Source organism: Platalea leucorodia (assembly GCF_965183815.1).
Source record: "Platalea leucorodia genome assembly, chromosome: 20".
Classification (NCBI taxonomy): Eukaryota; Metazoa; Chordata; class Aves; order Pelecaniformes; family Threskiornithidae; genus Platalea; species Platalea leucorodia.
This window is the reverse complement of record NC_138842.1, coordinates 5,717,437-5,734,333: the sequence shown is the minus strand read 5'-3', so window position 1 is coordinate 5,734,333 and position 16,897 is coordinate 5,717,437. Positions and strand designations below refer to the sequence as shown.

The following is a 16,897-nucleotide window of genomic DNA, read 5'->3' as shown; positions in this document are numbered from 1 at the left end:
AGCCACACAAAGCAAGTGCGGGAGAGCCCCGAGGCTGGCAGGAGGTGATGCTTCCCTCCATCCTCCCGCAACCCAACGGCGGGCAGCGGGGTAGGTGCAGGGGCCGCCGCTGGGGACGGCGCCCGCCCTCCGCCGCCCGGCGCTGGCCCTTTAACGGCGGGGCGGCGCGCGGCTCGGCGGGGCCGGTCCCTGGGCCCGGGGAAGGAAGTGACGGGCGGGGGGCGAGCAAGAGCCCGCCGAGGGCTTGAATGAAAAGGGCGAGCGGGCGGCGCGCCCAGCCACCCCAGCGGGGCCGGGGCCGGGGCCGGGGGCGCGGCGGGCCGCCTTCCCACGCCGCCCACCGCTCCATGCCGGCCCTGCCCTGAGCCCGCGGCGGCCGGGCGCGGGGGGATGCGCGGCCCGCGGCGCCGGCTGCCGGCGCTGCCCGCGCTGCTCTGGCTGGCGCTGGCCCCGCTGCCCGGCGCGCCCGGCCCGGCGGCCAGGGCCGAGCTGCGGGTGCGGGTGCGGCTGCCCGGCGGGCAGGTGACGGAGGAGAGCCTGCAGGCCGACAGCGGCTCCGACTGCATCAGCCTGGAGCTGCGCACGGCCGACGGCGCCCTCGTCACCCTCACCGCCGACTTCAGACAGGTAGGGCTCCTCCGGCTCCTGCCCCGGCACCGCGTCCCGGCGCCGGGCAGCTCCCGCTGCTGGGGAGGCATCCCAGGGAGGCGCCGGGGGGCCCCAGGGGTGCGAGGCGGGGGTCCGGGCTCGCTGGCGGGGATGCGCTGCCTGCCCCGAGGAGGAGGAGGAGAAGGACTGAAAGCGCCGTCCCCTCCCGAGGTGCCCCAGCCCCGGGGAGGGCAGCGGCGGGATCACCCACGGCGCCAGTTGCGGGGCCGGTCTCCCACGGTGATTCCCGGCCGAGCTGGAGGCGATCAAAGGCTGCAGCTTGGGAGCCCTGGCCCTCACGGCTCGCGGGTCAGCAGATGGGCTTAGCCGGAGGATCGGGTCAGGGCTCTGGCGCGTGTGTTTTGTGGGGTGAGCGCTGGTGATGTTGGTACGTGAGGTCCGTCCGGACCTGGGACCCGCTTGGAGCCTGGGAAAACCCTGGCTGAGGGTCCAGGAGCCAGAACCGTCTCTGAGGAGGTGGGGGACCTTTTACACATGTAGAGGAAAAGTCCATCCACCTTCAAGCACTGTCGGGGTCTTTGTCCGCAGTCTCTGCAGAGCAATTCTCACATGTATAGCTCCAAGCCATTTAGGCAGGCTGCTGTCCCCGATGGCATTACACCTGTAACCTGGGCTGCCTTTGTGGTGAGAATAGGCAGTAAAGATCCCAGGGGGATGGGTGGCAAAGCCTTTCCTGCTCCCAGCCGACCCTAGCAGCTCTGTTTTTCTTTGCTGAGTGGCGAGTAGCGTTGTTCTTCGTGGCAGGCTGAGCAGTAACTGGGTACGGAGCAGGGCCAGGGCAGGAGAGTCTCTGTGCGGTGGGGAGAGCTCGGGTCCCTGACCCCTGGATGGGGCTGTTTGTACTCTGCTGTATCTCTAGCACGCCTCCCTCCACAATGCATGTGGGGTATAGCTAGTTCCTTAGGTGCCCTCCTGCTGTCTTTGGGAGCACATGTGTGAGTTTGTGGTGTGGGAAGCGTTTGACCAACAGCTGTCTGTGGGACTGACAACAGCCCTCCTGTAAAGGGAGCCTTTCCTCCCGGCCCAGCATGTGAGAGGTGGCCTCTCTGCAGGGAGGTGATACTTGCTGAGCTGAAGTCCAAGATCCCACGCTTCTCAGCGGGAGATGGCACCTTCTGGGCCTGCGTGGCATTCTTCGGAGCGTGCCAAGCCTGGCTGGGTGCAGCAAGCTTTCTATTGCACAGGGAAGAGCTGTTGCTGCCGTGCGGGTGGCACGGCTGTCCAGGTGGCACGGCAGTATTATCTTGTTCCAACCCTCCGTTCAGACTGTTTGCTGAGGTGGACTTTGGTTGATAGCAGGAGGAAGCTCAAACCCCTGAGATAGGAAGGTGTTGTGTCCTAACCTGTTGCGAACCTTGGAGCCTTCTGCCAGGGATTGTTCTGTTGCCTCTTCCCCTTTCGGCTACGCTCTTTGGTCCCAGTCTCCTTGCAAGCCTCTCCGATGGCCCTCTTCCATCTGGAGGGTGCAGGGTCAAGCCCACCTCTTTCTGAGATGCTAGCAGAAGCCTTAGTGATTTTGGACATGATGGCATGCTCAGTGTACTCCAGCACACGTGCAGGGAAGCAGTACCATAAAAAAAAAAAAATCCAAGAAGACACAGCACACGAGGGAAGTTAAAAGAAGGAGGGAGGGCTCTTAAGCCTGCGGTTTGCAAACTTGCATATCACAGCGTATTCCTGGCCAAGGGAAATCCAAGCTCATTACAGATCCTCTAGGTAGGCCCTTTGGGAACCTGGGATGTGACTTGGGGACTTCTGGTGTCCCGAGCTGTTGATGGTTTCAGCATTTTTCACTTGCTTCAACTCTTCTTGAGGGGAGCTTGCTCTCAAATCTCATCTACAAACCAAACATAGTATATGTTAGCTCTTTTCTTGCTCTTATCCTTATTGTAGTTGAGCTGCTTCGGGAGATGGGTTTTCTGAAGGTATCTTGACTTCAGTATGTTAAATCCCTAGCTCCATGCATCCCCCCAGCTCCTGCTGGAAATACACAGGAGATGGTCCCTGGAAGGCTTTGCAAGCGTCAGACTTGCAGAAGCCTATTGCTAATCTTCAGTTTTAGAACAGTTGGGTACCGGCTCTCTCTGTTTCATGGCTTTACTGGAAAATAGCTGAAAAAAGCCAGAAAGACGTAAAGGACCGAGGAGATGAATTTGCGGTGCAGTGAGTAATGCTGTGAGCAGGCAGCTGCCTGGCCAGGCTTCCCCTTCTGCCCTGTTCTCCTGGCTGCATGCAGGCATTTCCCTGTTCTGCTCTGGTGCTCGTCTCTCTAACATTACACAACTTCTCCTCTCCAGAGAGAAGGTCTTAAGGCTCTTAGCCGTGGTAAAAGCAGCTGGGGTTGTTGATCTGGCTTTCCCAAGCTAGATTGTGTGGTCATGCTGTGGCCAGGATGCTGGGTTTTTGCACAAACGATTTTTCCACTTCTCTGGCTTAAACTGCAGGGGGTTAGTCCAAAGGCAGATATTTTTTTTATTTTTTTTTTCCCCTTTGGCTGACAAGGAGCTGCTGCTAGACCAGGGGCTGGAGAAGAAAGGAGTTATAATGAGATCACGGTTCATTGCTCTGCTCTGACACTGGTGGGACTTGAACAGTGGTTGGGTCTTCCACAGAGGTGGGATTTTCATTTCTCTTCCACCTCTGCCTCCCGTCCAGAGCTGAACCTGAAGGAGTCTTGTCCTCAGAGCACACCATTTTTTTTCCTTGTTCTCTAGTGCAGCACAGACTGGTCAGTGGGAGTCCGAACTGGGACTCGATGTTTTCGGGGCAACGTAGTAGTGTAGACCATTTCTTTTCTTGCAGTTTGAAAGAACGTGATGAAAACACTTTTTCTTTTCCTGTGTAGTACTGTCAGGCACAAAATGTATTGCAAAAAAGTTTGAGGGGGGACAGCAGCCCCAAATGTTGTGTCTAATTTGAATAGCATGTTCTTGCCAGTTGTTAAACAGTGGCCTGAGAACAAAGTGGGTGGTTTTATTCCAAGGTCAGCACAAAGATATAGAAAAGTTTCTTTTTCCTTTTGATTGTTGGAAAAGTTGTGTTGGAAACACAAGGGAGAAAGCATGGATAATGGTATTTTAACGCTTGCGGTGCTAGTCCTTTCGGTTTCTTTGCTGATAAAGCTGATGTTCCATGATATTCTGGGGTGGGGTTTTGAGAATTTCCTTATGCCAGGAGTCCATCGAAATGACCAGGTGATCTAGGAAAGCATCTGTCCAAAGGTGGTATCTGTGTAATTTGGAAAGCAGTCTCTTCTCCTTTATAGAGATACCAAAAACATAAAAGGAAGGTCATCCAGCACCCTCTAGGAGGGCAGGAGGGATGGGGTGGGCTCATTAAAACGTGGTGGTGTTTGTTACCCTGAGCTGTAGCGAGGTACCTAAAAATGCGCTCTCTCGAGCTGGTGGCTCAAGCGTGAGTAGATGGCAGCCGTACCGCACGCAAAGGCAGCACGATGGCCTGCTCAGCTGAGCGCAGGGCTGGAGGGCTGAGCTCCTGCCTTATGGCCAGAGCTGCCCATTGCTCACTCCACAGCTTTAGGGAGATCACTTGTTAGGTGGGATCCAGTTTCAAAAGTGGTCTCTGACAGTTACTTTTAGGTATCCCTCAGGTTGTGGGTGCTGAGTGTGACGATGCTTAACTGGACGACGTTTTTCCAAGCATCTCAGAGCATTGTGGGGATTTTTGGCTGCTCAGTGCTTGTCAGAATCAGGGTCAAACCTTATTGCTCCTGAAAATATGCTTTTTTTATCCCCCTCTCCCAGCGCATCCTTAACTCATCTTTATAGATACATGAGTATAAGAGGCAATGCACCAAAGTGTCTTCATTCTAGCCATTTCCAGTAGGAGGAGGGTTAAAAACCATAATCCTCACCCAGTCAGGGTAACTCAGCTGGCTGGACCCCCAGTCTAGATGCAGTAACACGTTCTCTATGTTGTACAAACACAATGACTTGCTGGCCAGCTGTAGCTGTTCAGCCGGGGCAGTGCAGGCAGGGCCCTGACCGCAGCAAAGGCTGCTGACAGGGTAAGGAATTGGGCCGGGAGTGCCAGTGTTACCCAGTGCCCCGAGCAGCGCGGCCCCTTTGCATGTACCCCCCACTCAGAGCAGGCGTGCGACAGCAAAGACAAAAGTGGGTCCCACAGCAGCACTGATATCCTTGGGGGAGAGAAATTTGGCAGGAAAGTTGAATGGGTTGCGGGGAGGAAGGCATTGAAATAATTTATTTCCCTGGGAACTGCTTTGCTCCACTCAACATGATGTCGAGACGCCGGGATCAGGTCTAGACCACACAGGCTTGTAAGTCTCTACTGGATAAACCCTAGAAATGGAGGTTGAATTGTTCTCGCAGCCCAGATGACAGTCCCTGGAGGAGCTGGCTGAGGACAGTGCAAGGAGGGAAGCAGTTCGATGATTTCCCTGCTCCTCCTTGCAGGCTAGTCTTTGCTGGAAGTCCTTTGGTAGGTGCAGGCAACCTGGGCTGTTGGGAGCTCGGTGCACTGATTTCCGTTTTGCCTTTAGGAAAGAGGAGCTGCTCTCCTGTTGCTGTGAAAGCCAAGGCTGCAGTTACCTCCAGTGCCACGGTTAGAGCCTGGCTGCAGAACTGGTTGTTCTCTGTTACACCAAGCGTTTGTTGTCCAAACCTAAACAATAGCTGTAACCGTACCCGCCACACGAGTGCGGGTCAGGGCCCAGGATTCTCAGCGCCTCCATGATGAGTTCATCCGGAGAGTCCCCGCGTTGCAAAGGCAATGTTCTGCTGGGACTTGTTCCCTGCTGGGAAATTTTGCAGAAACCCAGAATTAAAGGTGCCGGTTGTTGCCTTGGCCGGGTACCCACCTTGGCACTGATTCACTCTATTCCTGCTGGTGGGAAAGAGGTGGGGTGGCTGGGGAGGGAAAGGCTCTCCCTGAGTAGGAAAAACTTCGGTGGCTCTTTCCACATGAGAAGCGTGACATATTTTTTATGTGACAGGCTTCGGTTCTTGCTCCACCTGAGGTTGTATAGCCAGGGCAGGGAGAGCCGGGAAGCTAGGGAAAGCCAAGCAAGGCTTTGAGACAGAGAGGTGAAGCAGGGCTGGGGAAAAGAAGAGACTGACTTCTTGCACAGGAGAGAGTGGTCACTGCAGGGTACATGTCTCCCAGAAAACAGGCCAGTGTGCAGCACAGTTTTAGCCTTGCTCTGAAATCCACAGCAAGGGTTGATTTGGGTTTGCTCGGAGCCAGGTAAAGGTGGGATTTCTCTCTTCAGAACAACGCACGCTATAGGAGCCAGCTCCTTGAACAAAACAACTTGATTAAAGCTGATTGTTGGCTCACTGGCTATGTCAGTGCTGGCAAACCCGGACCATTCCTGTCTTTCCCAGTGCACCTCCCTGGGTATCAACAAATGTGCTGAAATTCCTGACACCTGGAGTTCAGGCAGCACCAGAGCCCTCTTCACACCAGAGTCGCTTCCTTTCAGTGTGGTGGAGTGAGACAGAGCTGGGAGAGGGATGTGGGCCAGAAGCACTGGGGATGCAGGGGGAAGAAATGTCCCCCTCTCTGGGGGACCCAAGCCCAGCGTGTGGGGATGTGGCAGGCGTTGAGGGTGGCAGCCCGGGGCAGTTGCTCTTGCAGGCAGCAGCATCAGCAGGGCTGGTGGAACAGCTGACTTAGATAAAGATCTGGCTCTGGCTTTGATGTTTAATGTACCGTCCAGGCAGCCAGGCGCAGAGCCTTTCTGATTCAGCTGGAAGGGGCTGCGGCAGGCAAGTGGGGAGCAAAGGGCTGGCTGGGTGTGTGCCCGAGGGCAGGAGGGGGGAGGCATGAGGGAGATCAGCCATGCCTTTCTGAGAAAGGAGAATCTGGGGGTGGAGGAAAGGATGGGTCGTGCAGTGGGACACCACCCCATCCATCTTTACCATCTTCTTCCCCCTTGTTCTTTCCTCCTGCAGCTGTACCTCCCCCACTGCAAGACCACCTTTCCCCACCTTTCTCTTTCTTTCCCTCCTTCCATCCCCTACCAATGAGCTCTTTCAGTGGTGACTTTTGCAGGGATCTTTACCAGAGGTTACATGGACTCATTGACCTATAAATCAGCAAGCACACAGAGATAGGCAGATAAATATTTAGATTAGCTGAGCAGCAGCCCTAGGTCACTTGCTTTCTGGTGTGATGGGAGCAAGGCTGGAGCTGGAGGCGTTCATATATATTCACACAATAAGGTGCTTTGAGGGCGATACAGCAGTGGCGGGTGACCCTGTGCACTCCGAGCTTGCTCCTCGTGTCTGCCTTGGGTTGGAGGGGGGAGTAGGTGCTTGTCTCGATGCCCAAGAGCTGTTCATTTGCTCCACGGGTGCATTGTCACGATGCAAATCTGGTCCTTCCTCTTCTGTGTGCTTGGAACTCGGAAACACTTAAAACAAATACTTAAAACCTTTGTCCGAATTCACCACTGAACAGGGTCACGGAATCCAGGAACCCTTTGTATACGGTGGAAGCGGCGCCTTGGGACCTGAGCCCATTTGGGAGGGAGCTTATCTCTGCCTGGGCTCGGTGGGGTAGCTGGGCTCTGGACTTGGGAGGCAGAGCGAGGGACCTGCAGCTGTGTGGGATCAGTCGGGAGCTCTGGACCATTTGCTGGGGCAGTGAGAGCTGTGAATCTCTCTTATGTGTCAGCCATAAGAAGGAAAGTTGGGTGTCTGAAGGCTGATTCTTAAATAGGCAGATCAGAAGGATTAACGAATTGGTCAGCACGTTCTCGTTTTACAAAAATTGCCTCTAACCTGGGAAACACTGCACTGTTTTTAACCTCTTGCCTGTAGAGGTTTTCGGCCCGAGTGCAAAACATGGCTATCCCTGTTTGCTTTTTCCAGACTGAATGCTGATTGTACAAAGTGAATTAAAATTAAATCCGCAGCTGAAGAATATGCCAGGGTCAGCACTAGTTTTAACTAGTTTTAGTCTACTCATCCTTGGGCCTTGCACGGTGTGGGAGCTCTCAGCAGAAGAGCTCAGCTGGAAGGCAGCTGGACTAAAGGCAGATGGGAACATGGGTTGTTCCAGTGATGCCAAGGTCTCAGTGAGAATTCTCCCCATTAAAGCGGTTAAAAAATAATGATTCCATAGTAATTTCACAAGCATTTTTGGTATCTCTTTCTTCCCAAACTTCCTTCATGTCCTGCTCTTGTGGTGAGTTTTCAGTCAACAAATGCACCTAGCAAAACCCTTTCTCCTGTTCTGGGGAGGGAAACGCATCCCAGATCGCAGCTGTTCTTTCAGCTGTCCAGATGTGCACTGAATTGCATACTCTTTTTTCTCTTCTGGACATGGAAGAGAAGGCAGGGAATAAATGGTGGGCTGTATGAGCTAGTCTGCAGAAAAACTCAGTGTGGGCGCTGCTTAGAGTTTGTAGAAAAGAGAGAGACTCCCTTCTTCTCAGGGCAGAAAGAGGGTTGGAAGAAACTGAGCTTATGAGCTGTACAACAGGAATAGCTCAGCAGGCCAGGAGAAGAGGAATGATCTTAGCAGCTTGGCATAGCTTCTACTTGCTGGTCCCTAGCCACCAATATCTGTCCAGCTCTCTGTGGAGGACGTTGTTAAGAGCGATGGCTGCGGGTGGGTGCCAAAAGGCAGTAATTGCTCTTCATACTGAGAAGGAGGCACCGTTCCGATCCACCTGCTTAGCGCTTGTAGTAGTATGCTCTGACACCAAGACAGGGGATGGCGGACTCCTACAGTGTGTACAAATGCCCCTGAAGCCAGATGAATTGATACCTGAATAGAAATCAGTGTTGATTTATGCCAGAACAGGACATAGGGAGGTTTTGCTGTTGAACAAGGTATTCTGTGAGTCTATGTGAAGGTAAATATGACTGTTTTCCAAGCTGGTTTTGGAGATGGACTACAGTCCATGTCAGAAGCTCTATATAAAATGCCAAAATTATTGACCTGGGCAGAAAAGAAGGTCAGCTGCAGCTGATCATAATGGGTTCCTTCTGGCTTTAACAATTTGACTTTCATTTCTATTCCACATGCTGTTGGGTTCAGAAATTAATAATTTGTTCTTCAGGATACCAGTTGCTCAGAAGCAAGTGAGGGAAGGCAGCAGAGGAAATTTGGGACTGCTTGCTCTAAGTAATGCATGGAGATAAGGGCTATGTGGTATTTGTTTAACAAAACAAAATGAGACTCCTTGGAGGCTTGCCTCCCTTCTTGGTAAAGGATGGAAACCCCCAGCTGTTGTTTGAGGGAGTCATGGATGTGGGATGTGACCTGGCAGCGATTTGTCCTTGCCACAGCGAGATTGCGAAAACCCTTATTTTTTCACAGACACCAGTTATTATGCTGCAGGCTTTTGGGTGGGATTGAACCTGGGACTACACCCCTGTGCTCAGGTAGCAGAAGTATGAGACCTTTGACTTTGTTCTTTTGACTGGAGCCTTTCTCTTTGACCCTGACTTCTCAGTTCACCTCACTGATGGCAAAGATCCGTGACTCTCACTCTGTTTATTTATCTCTGCCAGGAGGTGAAGATCTTCCGTGCCTTAATTCTAGGGGAGCTGGAGAGGGGCCAGAGCCAGTTCCAAGCACTCTGCTTCGTCACGCGGCTTCACCGCAACGAGATCATCCCCAGCGAGTCTATGGCAAAGCTGCGGCAGGTAAGAGGCACCCTGCAGCTGGCTTGAGTGCCAGCTCCATCCTCCAGCCCATCCAGGGTTTCTTAGAGCTGTCCTGCCTGGATACTCTTCCCAGGCAGCTGCCTGATTGTTCAGCTATTAGACCCACCTTTGACCACCCCTTCTGCTTGAGGGACTCGGTATTAAATGAAGTTCATCAATAGTATTGATCCTGTTCTACTAATAAACTATAACGAGGCATGATTTAGTTAAGCCTAGCCTGTATCAAAGGGTAAGTGGACGGCTAGAGCAATCACCATGAAAACCCCTGCCCCACATTGCCCAATGAAGTCAGTACTGATTTGGGACCATCTGTCACAACAAAGCATTGATAAACCATCACAGGCAAATCAGAGCAGTGATAAACTATCATCAGTTTCAGCATCAACAGGAAGTTTTTAAAGTGCTTTCCATCCAGATAGGATGCAGGTGCATTTACAGAGGAGCATCCATTTACACATCTTCTTATGTTGGTGTGAAATCATGACATGCTATAAGGAATAAGTTGTTGCAACCAGGATTCAAGTTTTCGTTGTTTCATCCTCTGCAGAAAAATCCCAGGACAGTGCGGCAGGCTGAGGAGGTGCGGGGCCTGGAGCATCTCAGCATGGATGTAGCTGTCAACTTCAGCAAGGGGGCCCAGCTGAGCTCTCACATCCACAATGTCTGTGCAGAGGCCAAAGAAGCAATTTACACCCGAGAAGAAGATGTCAAATTCTGGCTGGAGAAAGGTAAGTTTCCTTCGGTTTCCTTGGAACTGCTGCTGTCAGCAAGTTGGCACTCTGCTGTGATCTCTCCTGCCAGGTTTCTGGTGATCAGCACAGATCATTTTGGCTTCTCTTTCACTGTCTTTATGGTGGATAAGTCATGTGTATCGCTTGCTTGCATGTCGCGTTGCACTAATCTGTTAGCGTATCTAACTTCTTTTGGTGGTGCTCTCCTAGTGAACCTAATTAGGCAGGTATTTTCAAGGTAACCTTTCACTCGGTCAGTCGCTCAAAAGAAATATGTTATTTACACACTTTGTGTATCTTTTGGCTTACTCTCCCCAGGGCCCTTTCTTCTCCCATGGTTCCTATTCAGACTCGTGTCCGAACAGCCCCTGGAAATGCACTCTGCCTGACCTCATTCTCCTTGACTGTCCTGGAGACTGTGCAGAGAGAGCAACGCTCGCTTTGGTGGCTCTCTCCTTTGGCGTTGCCTTTCGGCAGCGCCCTGAGCAACATCTCTCCGCTTTCTCCCGCAGGGGTGGATGGCTCCATGTTCGAGGTCCTGCCACAGACATCTGATCTCCCTGACCTGCAGCGCTGCAAGCTGTGTGCAGACCGCTGGAAACCCTGCATTTGCAGCTACTCGCTGAGCATCGAGTGGTACCCGTGCATGCTGAAGTACTGCAAGAGTCGCGATGCTGGGGGCAAGGTTTCTTCTTACAAGTGTGGCATCCGCAGCTGCCAGAAGGGCTACACCTTTGATTACTATGTGCCGCAGAAGCAGCTCTGTCTCTGGGACGAGGAGACCTAGCAGAGCCAGGCCGGACCTTTTTGAGGGGCAGCTCATCTGCCTCCTGCCACCATTCATGATGCTAAGGGCCTCCTGGAGCTGGCTGCTCCAGAGAAGGAATATGGTTCACAGCGGTGCCTTGTACCAGGAGAGCTCTGTGTGTGTGCCTTTCCTTCTGGTTCCTCCCCACCCGACGCTGCCTCATACTGTGATAAGCAGGCTCAGCTCACTGCGTGTTGATGCTCTCCTGCCAGCTGCCAGGACATCCAGCTTCCTGGAAGCAGCAGGAGATGCAGGTTTCTGGGGTGAAGCACCGGGAGGGGTGTGTTTTCCCCTACTCTGGAGTTAGCAGATGTGAAAGGGGGCAGCTCTGATCAGTTATCAGCTTTAAGCATCCTGATGAGTGGTCAGGGCCGGGAGAGAAATGGTCCAGATGACCTGGGTTGTCAAACATCTCTGCTGCTGAAGAAGCAGCCCCTTCACTGACTTCGCCACCTCCTGGTGATACAACGGCATTTCCCAGTGGGAAAGCAGCTGATTTATGGGACCACATACCCTGAACAAGGAAGGTACGAAGCCTACCCAAAGCAAGAGCCTGCCTGTAGCTTTTTCTAGCGTCCGACTGGCTGTTATATCCTTCCTGTGGCTAGAAGATATAATGGGGGGATATATCCCAGCAATGACTTTTGTTCCTAAAGGGCTGGTAATTAGGGCTCTAATTAATCCCTGTTTAGACTAGTGAAGGCCCAACTTTTTGTGTTGGTCCTGTGACTCTCCCACTAAGAAAGAAATATCTAGAGACTTGTGACTATCATCATAACATTGTGGTTGCAAGGGGGGAGGATGATCCCAGGTGGGTTCGCCCTGTCGTTTTGAAGAAGACAACATTCTACATCTATGTCCAGTTTTATGTCCTACTCTGCCAGCTACTCACAAGAAGCTCTTAAATAATTGTACTGCTTTGCTGTGCCTTGGTTTCCCCTATGTGTAAAACAGGGATGACACTGAAGCTGACCTTGGCCCTGGTATATACCTGGAGGGCATCCGACAAAAAGCGCTGCAGGAGTGCTGCCTGGTTCCTGTGTCCTCCCACTCAAGTTAGAGCAAGCAGGGAGGGGAGACAGGCTGTTGGGGTCGTTGTGAACCCCTGTGCCTCCTGGTGAAAAGCCTTCACAATGTGCCTTTTTGCCTAAAATACAAGAATTTTTGACAAAAAAAGAATTTGGTCACAATTATTTTTGTATTGATCACTTAAGGGGGGAGAAGGGAAAGGTATTTTAATATTGCAACATGAAGTAAAACACACTTGAAATGATTTTTTTTTTTTTTAAAAAACAAATTATTTATCATTTGTAAGGTAAAATAAACTGATTTTTTTAAAGCATCCCTGGCCTAAAAGATTCTCTGTGCATCATAATCTATGTGTGATCCGGTTGTTTGGGTTCTTGATTAAGAGTTGCTCCCTTACGCGTAAGTCTCAAGCCTGCACCTAGGACATTGAAGACCCATGGATGGGCGGGAACATCCTGCTGTTCGGCATGACCCCAGCACTTAGCAGCGTGGTCCTACATCTCAAGCATGCTGTCCACCCAGCCCCTCAGAGACAGCTTTGACTTATCTCAAGCAACTGTGGAAGGTTCGAGCCTGAGCTCTGGTGACGTGAAAGTCCAGCGGTAGAAGCAGGTCCTGGGGTTAGGCAGGCTGGTGCCTGCTCTTCTCTCCAAGTGATGGTGGGGTCCCGTGCGGGGATGTTATGCAGATGTGCAGCTGCACCATGTGGCTGGAGGCTTGTCTGGGTCCAGCAGCCCCGATAAAGTAGTCTTTGTTCCTCTGCAGCTATAGCTGAGCTGAGGGCGGCAGAGTTTTGGGCCAGCTCAGAGCTCAGCTGCGGCTGCTCGAGGGAGAAACGTGGAGTGCTGATTCCCCCTAGTGTGGTGAATGCAGAGATGGGACTTTTGCAACCTCGGCCCTTCTCCGTTTGAGCCACTGAGGCAACTTACCCTCTTAGTGCAATTTCTGGGAAAGCTGAAATTGCTGCTTTTTCACTTACGTGGTCAGCATTTGCAGGGGTGTGTTCTCTGCTGCCTCAGCTCCTGCTGCAGCAGGACACCGTGGGACTTCGTCCTCGCTTGCTGGAGTTAAATCCAGCTGTGGGGCGAGGTGGGCTGTGGGCGGAGTGGGAGAGGATTGCAGGGCGGCTGCGAGCCTTTCTGCGGGGAGCCCTGTGTAGCCCTTTTCCCCTGTTACCTCCAGTACAGGCCTGCTGGGAGGGGACGTGAGCTTGCTGGGTGAGCTGGAATGTGCTTATTTTGTAGCAGCGAGGCTCTGGGGTGCCCGGATCACAGCGACATCTCAGCCCTTCCCCGGTTCTTTCGGCAGCACTGAGCTGAGGTATTCCCAGGCCACCTCGGGAAAGCAGCATGGTGCACGGCAGTACCAAACCATCGCCTCGGCTCCGTGAGGTGATGGAGGAGCCTTGCACGAGCTGGACCTGCGTTCAGCAGTGCAGGTCGGAGGGTGTTTTGAGCTCTCTGTGTGCAGCAGGGGCCTCGAAGGGGTCCGAAGGCGCGGTCAGCGGTGCCGCGGCCCCGGCGCTGCCCGGCCCCGGGGTGGGGGGTCCGGGCCGGGGTCCGGGCCCGGCGGGGCACGGCCGGCGGTGCAGCTTTCCCGGCCTCCACAAGTGGGTGCTGGCGGAGCGCGGCTCCGCTCGGCGGAGGCGAGGGGCGCCCGGGGCAGGCGCTGGCGGCGGAGCCCGCGGCGGGCCGGAGCGGCGGCGGTGGGGATGCGTGCGGTCCGTGCCCCGGCTTACGGCTCTGCAGCCTGGTCCCTGCAAGGTTTCAGCCTTCCTAGAGGAGAACTGCACTGCAGTGCATTTGCCTTTCCAAAGAAAAACCTTTCTTCTTGATGCACTGAAATAACAATCTCGAAAAGCAGCTGTTGCAGGTGGAGACAGGAGACCTTCCTGGCATAGAGAGAAGGCACAGTTGGTACTGGTATAAACCCTTGCTGCTAGGAAAAAGCAGTGGGGGATTTTGTAATACCTTTCTGCAGTTCGTGCTTTCAGGGCCCGTCCAAAGGCCGTACTCCATAAATCAAGTGCTATCTATCTGCAGAGCTTATCTTCCTTTAAGAGGGGAATAAACATTGGCAGCAGGAGTGAAGGAACGCATGCATGCAGTGAGGATGAGAGCGGATGGATCATTCATTGATGGCCACGGACAAAAAAACCAGCATATCTGCTGGCATCTAGGAGTGATCATCTCAGGACAGAGTTAAAGCAAATCTGCCTTTGCCTGGAGAAGGTGGTCTTATTTCCATAGCAGAAAGGAGTGATGATGCTGTGATCCCTCCCCTATTTTTTCTCTCCCTGGGTAGCAGAGGTGTTTCGGGTAGCTTAAGAAGGCTGTATTCTCTCTTGCCTGCATAGCACATCACTGAAGCCAAGGGTACTCAGGTGAAGGGCTTTGCTCCCACAACCTTTTGGGGAGAAAAGCGCCTAAATATTAATTTTTTCCTGCTGTTCCATTGACCACAAAATAATGGTCAGAAAAAGCAGATCCCGCCAGCTGCAGAGCGCGGCTGGAGGATTCCCGGCTGCATCTGGCAGCGCCTGCAGGGCCAGGAGAGGGCACTGCGGCCCTGCCCAAGGCCGGGCCCGCATCCCCGGCCGGAGGATGCCCGGGACTCCTGCCCGGCGGGGGGGGCCTCCGGGGGGGCCCTGCCTCCCTGGGGCTCCGGGACGGGCGGCTCGGCTCTGGAGCAAGGGAAAAGCACCGGGAAAAGATCGGCGTCAAGTGAAACTCCCGGTTGGTGTACAAAACGTGCTCTGATGTGGGGGGAAGGAGAGCTCTCGTGGTCCCCAGCCTTTCCAGGGCCTTTCTCCTGTGCCCCAGAGGCTCTTCAAGCTGGCTGGAAGCCACCAGCAAATCCAGGTTTGACACAGTGAAGACACCTGATCGGGTCAGTCTTCAAGATGGGGAAAATCCAGATGTGGGGGTCATGCCGAGAACACTAGAAAACAGACCAGCAGCTGCCCAGGAACGCCCTGAGGATCAGGGCCTGAATGGCTGGGGCTCTGCCACAGGCTGGGGATCCGTGGCAGGAGTCCAGCCCCTCCAGCAGCTCGAAACAAGCTGCCTGCGCAAACCACCCCGTGTCACCTTTCTGCTTCCTGGAGCAGCGCTGAACGCAGCCCGCAGAAATCTTCCCTCGCGCCCTGTCCTGCAAACGTTAGTCTGACTCGGGAACTTCCCTTTCTCCCTGCTTTCCCCCTTCTAGCTCTCCCCTCACTTTTCCCCTCTTTTTCCTTGTTAGAGTTCCATTTAACACGTCCACCCTTTCCTCCCAGCCTGTTGCCCTCTCCTGAGGATGTCCTCTCTGACCATGCAAGCCGAGGACAGGCACTCCAGCCCCATAACGTCGGACTGGGTTGGAGGTGAGGCTCACGAGCCTGCCCACCCACCCACCCATCTCTGCAGAGAAACCTGTCTTTCCAGGGAGGGAGAGCAGTATGTGGGAAAGCCGAGAGCCCTGGAACGTGAATTAGCCAGGGAGAGATGAATGTGTGATAGCTTGTACCTGGCAGCTACCAATTGAGCGTGTTAACACTTTCAGGAGGGGTTTGAGCAGTGCTGGAGCTCAGGCATTTAACGCAGGCGTCCTGCTACCCTGGGCCATGGTAGGGGTCATCAAGGTAGTGCACGGCAGGGACAGGGAGCAACCGCAGTGCCTGGGTCCGTCAGGGTGACTGTTGGTCCCCGTCACAGCACAGAGCGTAGGCTGAGGACCTGGCCTCTGGCAGCTTCCTACCAAAGAAGCCAACATTAGGGGAATTTTTTTCCCTGGCTTCCTTGGAAGCCAGTTAAATACTGCAGCTTTAAACAACATGGACGAGGAGGAAGAGGCTGTCTGCCACTTCTCTCCTCTTCTTGAGGGACTGACGTACCGCACGGAGCACAAGTCAGGAAAGAGGAGTCTCCATGTGCTGATCCTAACCCTGCCCTGTGTCTTTAGCCAAGTCAGGTTACCTTTCTGCTCCTAACTTCCCTTTTTGTGCTGATTGTTTCATATGGCATCACTCAGGTTCAGCCCAGACCTAGGGGATGCAGAGACTCAACCGCACAGGCTGCTCTCATGGCTCGCTCTGGGCAGAACCCAGGGTTTATCTGAGCGGCCAGAAATGAAGTGAAAGGGCTGCTTACTGGAGGGGCCGTTCCTGCAGCTTGGATGCCTTCCCTTCTGGGTGCTGGTGGCTGCTGCCCAGCCCGGCTTGATGCCTTGGCCTCTCTTACCCATGCAGGGCAAGAGGCAGAGCCAAAAGCCTGTCCACGAGGGGACAACGCGGATCTGGGACTGATGGCGGAGCCCTCGCAAAGCCCCCCACTTGCAGCCCAGCGGGCAGGTGCTGCGGGGTGTATCGGTGCAGCTGAGGGCGGGCAAACTGCCTTCCTTCCTCCCTCCTTCCCACCCCACCCCACGCCCTGGTAGCGCTGCAGGGACTCATCCATTCCCGAGTTACTAATATGCAAATGGGCGCTTTTGCATGGGCCGGGCGCCAGGCTGCTGGGTGTCAGGGCACCCGAGGGAGCCGGAGGTGGGGCGAGGCGTGGCGCGGCGCCGCATGCTCACCTGGCCCTGCATGGCAACAGGCAATGGAGCTCTAGGTCCCTTCGGGAGCGGACCCACGCCCGGTTTGAGAGGCAGCGGGTGGCAGAGGAGGGAGGGCAAACTGGCAGCCCCTGGCAACCTGGGGCTGACGGCAGGAGGCTGGGCGCACCGCGGATTTCCCTCCACCAGCAGGATGGTGAACCTGGAGTCTGTGCATGCAGGTAAAGAGCACTTGAGGAAGGATCGGGCTGGTGCTCACCACGTAGCTGAGACCGTGGACTTGGGCAGGAAATGGGATTGCTCTGATTCCTGTGACCTTTCCTCCCTCTTTTCCCTCCTCTTTTCTCCCGCCGGAGTCGGTTATCACAGCCAGTGCCTGGTTAAGTGCCCACATTCCTCCCTGGGGATGGATGCTGTCCTGATCCTATTTAGGGGACTGCCAAGCCATGCCCACAATATGG

The 16,897-nt window shown here is 54.1% G+C and overlaps 2 protein-coding genes across 2 annotated transcripts in view; both read left to right on the top strand.

Annotated features, from left to right (window-relative positions):
- Positions 1 to 390: 390 nt before the first annotated feature.
- Positions 391 to 12,135, top strand: OAF (out at first homolog; the record flags this gene model as incomplete). Its single annotated transcript, XM_082330886.1, has 4 exons — positions 391 to 627; positions 9,177 to 9,311; positions 9,880 to 10,060; positions 10,576 to 12,135. The coding sequence occupies 4 exons, from the start codon at positions 391 to 393 to the stop codon at positions 10,848 to 10,850; spliced, it is 828 nt and encodes a 275-aa protein (XP_082187012.1). The 3' UTR covers positions 10,851 to 12,135.
- Positions 12,136 to 16,449: 4,314 nt separating this feature from the next.
- Positions 16,450 to 16,897, top strand: part of POU2F3 (POU class 2 homeobox 3) — a gene marked incomplete at both ends in the record, with an annotated part of 42,153 nt that continues 41,705 nt past the window's right edge. Inside the window, one exon of the mRNA XM_082330872.1 lies at positions 16,450 to 16,657. Coding sequence (XP_082186998.1) covers positions 16,450 to 16,657 — 208 coding nt within the window. The remainder of the gene's footprint in view (positions 16,658 to 16,897) is intronic.